Genomic DNA, 9,438 nt, shown 5'->3' with positions numbered 1-9,438 from the left:
AGAATAGATCATAACCAAATATAGATTTTGAGCTACTTCATTCTTATAAGTCCAATGAATAACATCATTGATCAATTTTTTATTATTACTGATATGGAGAAAAGAAATACAAGCATTAAAGTTACTCCACGATTTTACTTTTTTGGTTGTAGAGAGCGTCGCAAGGCAATAATGTAGACGAGAATGATCCTACATGTCCAAGTCTTGGGTACCGCCCATAAAACTTTGACATGTGCATGAGGGAACAAAGGTAAATAATAAAAATGCATAGCTAACTTGGAAGATGAAGAACAGTAGTTGGTGTATCCCTTTGTTAAGGAAAATGTGTAGAATGGTAGTTGAGCACATTATTATATCTAATGATCTAAGATACATTTTCACCTTTTGACATTATTTATAAGAATTCATGCACACTTCTTTAAATTTGATAAAAACAAGTAAATCAAACATTAGTATTCCACCAAACTTTGACTGATCACTTCACACTTCATAGTGATCATCAGTTGCATTTCATGGGCTCATCAACAAGAGGAGAGGAGTACCAGACGTTGTTGCTTGGGTTAGACTCCCATTCACGAATCCCTGACCTGTCTTCTGATGTAATCGAAGAGTTCTTGGCCCACAAGCCAGTGGCCGCGAGGTGGTGGACTCGCCTCATTGCTTGGGAGTCGAGGCTTTTGTGGATCCTCTCTGGAGCTTCCATTGTAGTGTCTATCTTTAACTACATGCTTACTTTTGTCACACTCATGTTTACTGGTCATTTGGGTGCCTTGGAGCTTGCTGGTGCCTCGGTTGCTACTGTTGGGATTCAAGGCCTTGCTTATGGAATCATGGTATGTATCATTTTGCATTAGCTAATTGTCTAGGATTATCAATAATTTTAGTTTGAGTTGTAATTTTTCCTATGTTTGATTCTATGTTTCGCAGTTGGGAATGGCTAGTGCAGTACAAACAGTGTGTGGACAAGCCTATGGTGCAAAGAAATACTCGTCGATGGGGATCATATGCCAAAAGGCGATCATACTTCATCTAGGAGCAGCCATACTCTTGACCTTCTTGTACTGGTTCTCAGGTTCTGTCCTCAAAGCCATAGGTCAATCAGACAGCATAGCGGAGCAAGGACAGATTTTTGCACGCGGTATAATCCTCCAGTTATATGCATTTGCTATAAGCTGTCCGATGCAGAGGTTCCTTCAAGCTCAAAATATTGTCAACCCTTTAGCATACATGTCGGTTGGAGTGTTCTCATTGCATATACTCTTCACTTGGTTGGTTGTCGAAGTTTGGGACTATGGACTTCTTGGGGCTGCTCTTACCCTGAGTATCTCCTGGTGGATTTTAGTCATTGTGAATGCGCTTTACATAATTTTCAGTCCTAAGTGTAAGGAGAGTTGGACTGGACTCTCTGTCAAGGCTTTCACAGGAATTTGGCCGTACTTTAAGCTTACAGTTGCTTCTGCTGTCATGTTATGGTAAGTGATTATCTGCTTGCAAAATGTTTGATTTTTTTGCTTAGTTTTAGTCTAACTCGTCGCTTTCTGACATACAGCTTAGAGATATGGTACAACCAAGGATTGGTGCTTATATCAGGGCTCTTATCTAATCCCACAATATCACTAGACTCGATTTCTATATGGTAACATAGTTGATAACATATAAATTACAGTCTTGAGTATTAATTTTTCATCTGGTTTTTGTTTTATGTCTAATATTCCTCTGCATTCCAGCATGTCTTACTTGAACTGGGACATGCAGTTTATGTTAGGACTAGCTGCAGCAGCCAGGTAATCAGCTGAACTAGTCTAGCCGAAATTTATGCTTACACCTTTTCAGTAAAATTTAGGAAAACTGTTATACTAGTATTATTTTTATGTTTTTGTCTGACTACTATATGGTTGTATGATCATACAGTGTAAGAGTGAGTAACGAGCTAGGAGCAGCACATCCATCAGTAGCAAAATTCTCGGTGCTGGTAGTGAATGGGACTAGTATACTAATTAGTATAGTGTTCAGTGCTGTTGTGTTGATATTCAAAGTTGCATTAAGCAAGGCTTTTACCACTGACTCTGAGGTTATAGCAGCTGTATCTGACTTAACTCCTTTGCTCGCCATCTCGGTTCTCTTGAATGGCATTCAGCCTATCCTCTCTGGTAAAGAAAAACATATGAAATAAACCATTTCCTCCCCAAAGCAAATTTCTTACCTGAAGATGTCCAAAGCATGTAAAATATATACAAGTAACATTAAATTTTATTAAATTGTTAACTTCTTTGTGTTTGAAAATATTTTTCAGGGGTGGCAATTGGGAGTGGATGGCAAGCTCTTGTGGCATACGTGAATCTAACAACATATTACATTATCGGTCTACCAATTGGCTGTGTACTGGGCTTCAAGACGAGCTTAGGAGTTGCAGTAAGTATCAATCTGTCGTACGTTGTCCCCCATTCGTAGGACTAATTGTTACATTAAAACAATCAACTCCGTAAATTTCAGGGGATTTGGTGGGGGATGATCATTGGTGTTCTGTTACAAACTGTAACATTGATAATTCTGACTGCTCGAACCAACTGGAACACTGAGGTACAAAATATATATAGGACAAGTAAATATTATTATTTGACATTTCGTGTGTTTATTTATGTATCATAAGTTGAACTTAGTGTGCATTTGTCATTGAAATCATGACAGCTAGTCTTTTTGCATAATTAAACAGGTTGACAAGGCGATTGAACGTTTAAGGAACTCAGCAAATGAAGAGACGACAGCTCTAATCTTGGAGAACACTACATAATTAGCACAATTTTGGTTTTCGCGGAACAATAAATAAACAGTTTTGTCTAGTTTGTTTGTCCACACATTCTCATGTCATATTCAACTAATCAACTGGGTGACTTTATGGAGTGAAAGTGACTATTTCACAAATTTTCAACACTTTTAATTTCGGACAACTTTACTCTATCAACAATATAACCAAATATCAAGGCAATTTTCGATACTGTATCATTTACCATTTGTATGATTAATTCCAGTTTAGCAGTAGCTTCATTGCCTCATTGGTAATGATTTCTAATCCTGCATCACTAATAACTTAACAATCGACTAATCGATCGAGGTTGGTGTATACAAGAAGATTAACCTTTATCTAAGTCTATAGATTTGAGCATAAATTATATCTGCACAAAGAAGAATATATTCTGCTAGGATATCCACATCAACATTAACCTGACGTTGCATCCTTTGTTGTACAGTAGGAAACATGATATTGACAGGAGTTGCCTTTTTTTATTACAGAACATCAAAATAATATCGTAATCAAGGTCAAATCTGTATGATTGAGACTTTTGCAGCAATAATGAGTATACAAATACAGATTGCATAGTAGCACAAGTATAGTACTTAACCTATTAGTGTTACAGCATGCATGAGGTACATAAATTCGATTTTTTTCATATCTTTTATACGATGGGTTTAATACATAGAAGTACACGAAAAGCGACGTTTGTTGTACAAACTCTTAATACAGCTTCTCAATTATTAAGCAGCTAATGCATGAAAATAAGCCTTGTGCAAACATCAGATACAGCTTTTTATTTATTTTATCAGATACATGGATAAAACGCGACATAGAAGAACTATAGTTCCTTAATCTGAAATTTTGAAACATATTTTTTTTATTTCTTTCAGTTACAATATAACATAGTGTTGGCTCACTTTCACGTAGGCTTGAGTTGTACTTATTTTTTTAATAGGCAAGAAATCAAGCTTTTCAGTTTGGCTCCAAAGGCAGAAAGTGAACCATCAACACTCATATCTGTCTTCTTATCAAATTGGAATGGTGCTGTTGGTCTAGTCGCGTCTAGAAGTACATCCACAGGAATCTTCGGCTTTGATGGTCCTAATGGCTCGATGGAGTTTCCATACTTCTCTATCTCTGGACAGTAATTCTGTAAACAATAAAAGTGAAGATATAATTTAGAAAACTCTCATCTGAAAACTGTCCTGCTATATTGACAGTATCCGAAAACAAATTAATTGTGCTTACTTGGTTAGCATGCATTCGCTTGACAAACTTCTTAAACAGATTGAAGTTGTTATCTTCCAGCAGATCGCTAGACAGACGAAGATAAGCAAACCCAAACATCTTCAGTGCTGGTGCTCCATTGCTGTTAACACCATTCGGGCGAGCATTAAGCAGGATTTGATTGTAAGCTGTGCTGTCATATCTTGGGAGTGCATTTTCACCTGCAACTTTGACGTTCTCTTTCCATCCATCACTTAAAACCTGCAGATCAATCACTTTTATAGGTCAATATTTATTCTCAGAACATGTGAATGGTGTTCTAACTCCAAGACCAGATTGTTCGTTGTAACACGTGTCATCTCCTGGTGTGTCCTTAGTTTTGTTTTTTTTAAGCTATATAGGATGATTTCCTAACCTGTCGAACAAGTGCTTCAGGACCACAGTAAGCTTCAGAAGGCTGTTCAGTGTCCCTCATTTCAAGACATGTAAAATTCAAGATGGCGTTGTGCCTAGTAAGCATCCTTGCAATTGGCCGATATCCATCTCTACTATACAAGTTATAGTACCCTGCAGTAAGCTCAGCTGCGTGACAATGATAGTTGTACCACCAATGAATCCCTGACACCTTCATACCAATTAATTAATACAGCGTAATTAGTACAAGATTACATCAAATCCATGTCAAAGTTTGTGTCAAGTTATCATTAAATGAAATATGTATGTCAGTTAAATGAACGATTTGAAGACCATATGTACTTGGATCACACTCCCAAACTTGTTACGTTCTCACCTTAATCGCTAACTTGAGTGTGCAACCACGGAATGCTTTGTTAGCTTCTTCCAAGATCTGATCACCATGGTAAATCAACTTGGTGGAATACCAAGTTAAGAAGAAGACTCCTTTATCAGATTTGTAAGTTCCATTCCTTCTGAAAAATCCTGTATCTTCAGGTCTGTCATTGTATGTTCCGGCATCAGTTGGCAGCTCCCATTCAGGATGTCCTGCTTCTTTTGCTGCCTTCTTGAAGTCTGCTGCCATATATTTGTCATAACACTGTAAAAAAAACACAAAGGGCATGTCAGAATACAAGTCTGATCAAACAAAATCCGAATCTGAACATAGATGGGCACATTTTACAGACGAAGGGAGTACATATAAACATACTTCATACTGAAGAACTCCATATGTATTACCTGAAATTCTCCAATTCCTGGAAAAACCCATCCTTGAGACTCAGGATAAGAAGGGTATCGTAGCTCCCCTGCTGGACCTGCACCTACTTCGATGTCCACAATGGTTCCAGCCTCAAAGAAGTCCGACATATTCTCTCTAAAACTCTTCATGAAATCGCTGTACATCTATACATACATACATACATACATGATTTTCATCAGTACTAGCACATTATTACTTGATCATGTAAAAACACAAAAACAGAACAAATTCTGTATGTACACATGTTACCTGGATGGGTGTTCGGCCCTCAAAGAGAGGTTCATTATCGACACCAAGGGAAAGGTACTCGACGTTCCTAGTACCATCAAGATTGGTATAAAAGACATCGTTGTTGGATCTACCAATGTTGAGAACCCACTCAGGGAGGGGGATAGTGACAACATCCCCTACATTGCCTCCACATTGATGGAAAGACATAATAGCTTGGATTTTCAAGCCATATTCCTGCACCACTTGGAACAGACGTCGATAAGCCCTCCAATCGTACTGCTTTGGACCTTGGCCTTCTATAATTCCCCACCACACGTCCACCATTATTCCATCTACACCGGCTTCTTTTAGTTTCTGAAGTTGCTTCCTGGTGCCTTCTTCGTCTTTGAATGAATTTCGACGAGATACCACTCCCAACTATACACAATGTCATTCATAAAAAAAAAAAAAAAAAAAAACAAGGGGATGTAAGAGATCACGTTGCAAAAAAGTTCACACTACTACAAAAAAATGCCTAAAGATCGCGGTTAGTTCTTTCAGTCCTAGGAAGCTAACTGCTAAGTGACTAGAGAGATCTTGAATCTTTGTTGGTACGAGTACAATAAGACCATGGTTCCATTGATTCCATGCTGTGTAGTTAGAACCATATATGGTCATTAAGGCTCTGTTCACTTCACCTTATTTTTGCTGACTGAAATTATTTTTACCGAATTGAAATTATTTTTGCTAAACTAAAAATTTTTTTTACTGAATTTCTATTATATTTCTTCTTTAAAGTTACTGATTTTAAATTTTTTTTTTTTTTTTTTTTTTTTTTTGAGGGAAAGTTACTGATTTTAATTTATTGAAATGAATTTATTTTTGCTGAACTAAAATTAATTTTTACTGAATTTCTATTATATTTCTTCTTTAAAGTTACTGAACTGAAATTATTTTTACTGAATAAAAATTTTGTTTACTGAACTAAACTTATTTTTATTGAATATTACTTTTTTGAAGTGAAGTGAACATGGCCTAAGACTGCGGTTTTAGAACACTTGGGGTCATTTTCCAATACATTGCAGTATTGCACGACCACAGTTTTCAGGACTGTGGTCTTATAAAACTACCGCGGCCATCTAGACAGCAGTTCGCCAGGCCAGGCCAGTTCAATCCCTATAATACCGGCCAATATCTTAACCGCGGTCTTATTACACTTAATTATACGTTGTTATGTAGGGTTGTCATTTTACATGCCTATAACAATAATCTGATATTGGTACTATAAATTTACAGTACAACAAAAGATGGATTTACTGAAAATAACTTGGAGGGTATATATCCGAGTTGATGATTAGGACTTACTGGTAGCATCACATAGACAGGAACGTAGTTTAAGAGCATCTTGTTAAAGCCCAACTTCTGCACGTAAGAAGTGCAACAAAACAAGGTTAAAAACATTATATAGCATGACATGCAAGTGCAAATTAAATGAAATATACTAACAAGATAATCTAAATTAGAATTCCTCGGTTTTGGTTTTTTCCGGTTGTTTATTTTGTCTACTTGACACGTGTGTATACTGTCGCACTTTAATTATGTCATATGATTATAAATATGTATGTTGAGACGGTTATAATAATAAGATCCAACCTAACATAACTATGATTTTATTATAAATAATCATTAAATGATGGTTAGAAAGTAAAGTAGGTGAATAGTCGTGGTAAAAATGAATATGGATCAACTACTTAAAAAAGAAACGAGAGAAGTATATAGCATGATGTTCTATAATAATTAAGGATATCACTACTGTATTTGGTGGTAATCCAAGCAAATTGTTTTGATCAATAAGTCCGAGAATCAAGGTTGGCCTAGTGATTGGAGGCCCTCCTTTCACCCCTGTGAGAGGGGTTCGATTCTCACCCCAAGCAAGTTGGATCCCTTATTTTCCCCCAACTTCCAAGGAAATTCTCCTTACCTTAAAATTAAATAAATAAATAAGCCTGAAAGTTCTTTTACAATTTGATTTTTTTTCTCACAAGTGAATTGCACTTTGCATGTTAGACTGTGTAATATTGTAGTAGTCAACTTTTTTTTTCTCGAAAGATAAGTAGATGTCAACCTTTTTTTTTTTTTTAAGGATAGTAGATGTCAACTTAACATAAAGCAAAGTGAGCATGTATACTACTACGTATATCGTAGTTGGTTAAGTGTTATATGGGGTGATAGTAGGAGATTAAATCTCATTTACATCATTATTATGAATATTATCATTTGATTTGCGGCTCTTTATATACAAAAGAATATACTTTGTACATAAAATAATAAACTAAAATTGTCAGATTGAATATGCATGTCCTCATCCTTATTATTTATAAGTTGCACGTCCAAATATGAATGCATTTTCTAATCCAGATAGTCCAGTGGTAAATTCACCAACATGCATGAGTACTTATAAAGTACCCATTTTTTTAACCCACTAACTTAACTCAAGCTAGGTTACCATTTTGAGTAGCGAGGGAGAAGAATAAGGAGATCCCTTTCCTCAAAATGTCCCTAATGGAGATCGAACTCCTAACCTCAAAGCTAAAAGGTCCATTATTTACCGCAAAATCAATAGACATTCAAATTTAAAACTATTGAGTATTATTGGGAGAGATTATCTTAAATTGACAAATATGTTTGATATATTATACAAATATATATAAAAAAAGTCAGCTAATAAATGGACAGATAATATAATATGAAGAGCGAGAGTATGTATATATAATAATAAATACCTGGTACTCAAAACTCGGCGTATCCATGATTGTGTATTTTGCTTCAACTTTGTTTTGCCAACCAAGCTTTGAGCATAAAATAGAGCAAAATTGTAGCTTGGAAGGTTGAGGTTTCTTCTTCAAGATGTGCTTCTTATTTATACTACTCATGGAGCCAAGATTAGAGTGAAGTGTTCGAGTTTCAGCACGTGCATAATAATTCATTTTTAATTTAATTAAATTTAGATTTTTTTATTTATTTTTTTTTTTTTTTAAAAGTTAGGTGATACAATTATGATTGGGCTATAAAACTTTAAAATGAATAATGATATTCCTATCAACAGTTGTATGGTGAGTTGGTGTCTTGGTGACATTCAATTAACGGTACGTCCATAAGCCACGCCAATTGATTGATTTTTTGTGCTAAGGTATGGGTGGTTGGAATTGATGCATCTTGTTTGTATTTCATTAAACCATATGAAATTTGAAAAGACTAGGATAATGCATCATGTATTCATGTATTATTAGTGTACTACTTTGAAGTTATGTGAAAGGATCATCCCAAGAAATCTAATACTCCTTCTGTTTTTAAATACTTGTTCCATTTTCTTATTTAAAAAGTTTTTATAATATTTTATTCATTTTTCTCAATTAGTAGACCTAACATAAATCATACGGAGTATTAATTTCATATTCTCTCTCCTCCAATTTTCTCAATTACTTTTGCTTTTAAGAATTTTTTATTCTTTTATCTACCTCATGACCTTCATATTTTATTACTTTTTTCAATTTCTCCTAAAACTACGTGCATGAAGAAACGGAGCAAGTATTTAAAAACGGAGAGAGTAACAAATAAGATTTGACACACTTGATAAGACTCTTTTCTTATATCTTTGATATTTTAATTAGGGTCGGCCCGGGGTTCAAACTTGCCAAGTGAGGACACTTCATGGTGAGTATCTTTGATATTTGATTTAGGGTCGGGGTTCGAACTTGCCAAGTGAGAACACTTCATGGTGGGAATTTTCTTAACTTTCTCAAGAACCTGGCATGTAAAATGGTAAACCAAATATACTGTGAGGGTTGAAGCTTAAAGTCTTAATACTCCTTGTCAAGAGTAGTTATTGGCAGTATTGGGTGAGTCCTGGCCTTACCATCGTATAAGTTCACTCAATCAATACATAAAATTTCAAAACTAATGTGTCTTGAATTTGCTTCCTACTTCTGAT

At 35.5% G+C, this 9,438-nt stretch overlaps 2 protein-coding genes across 2 annotated transcripts; one reads left to right on the top strand and one right to left on the bottom strand.

Moving 5' to 3' along the window:
- Nucleotides 1-512: 512 nt before the first annotated feature.
- On the top strand, nt 513-2,791 carry LOC145559284 (protein DETOXIFICATION 41-like). Its single transcript, XM_081620713.1, has 8 exons — nt 513-833; nt 928-1,472; nt 1,550-1,636; nt 1,728-1,784; nt 1,912-2,150; nt 2,294-2,412; nt 2,494-2,580; nt 2,714-2,791. Exons 1-8 carry the CDS (start codon nt 513-515, stop codon nt 2,789-2,791), a joined length of 1,533 nt encoding a protein of 510 aa, XP_081476839.1.
- An 844-nt stretch (nt 2,792-3,635) lies between these two features.
- LOC145559377 (beta-amylase-like) lies at nt 3,636-8,449 on the bottom strand. The gene is made up of 8 exons (XM_081620800.1): nt 8,231-8,449; nt 6,813-6,869; nt 5,487-5,885; nt 5,216-5,380; nt 4,812-5,075; nt 4,437-4,646; nt 4,043-4,282; nt 3,636-3,944 (listed from the first exon to the last, which is right to left on the bottom strand). Exons 1-8 carry the CDS (start codon nt 8,432-8,434, stop codon nt 3,735-3,737), a joined length of 1,749 nt encoding a protein of 582 aa, XP_081476926.1. The 5' UTR covers nt 8,435-8,449; the 3' UTR covers nt 3,636-3,734.
- Nucleotides 8,450-9,438: the final 989 nt, after the last annotated feature.

The sequence above is a fragment of the Chenopodium album genome, chromosome 9, assembly GCF_948465745.1.
Source record: "Chenopodium album chromosome 9, dcCheAlbu1.1, whole genome shotgun sequence".
Lineage (NCBI taxonomy): Eukaryota > Viridiplantae > Streptophyta > Magnoliopsida > Caryophyllales > Amaranthaceae > Chenopodium > Chenopodium album.
The sequence above is the reverse complement of the archived record's forward strand: the minus strand, read 5'-3'. Positions and strand labels throughout refer to the sequence as shown.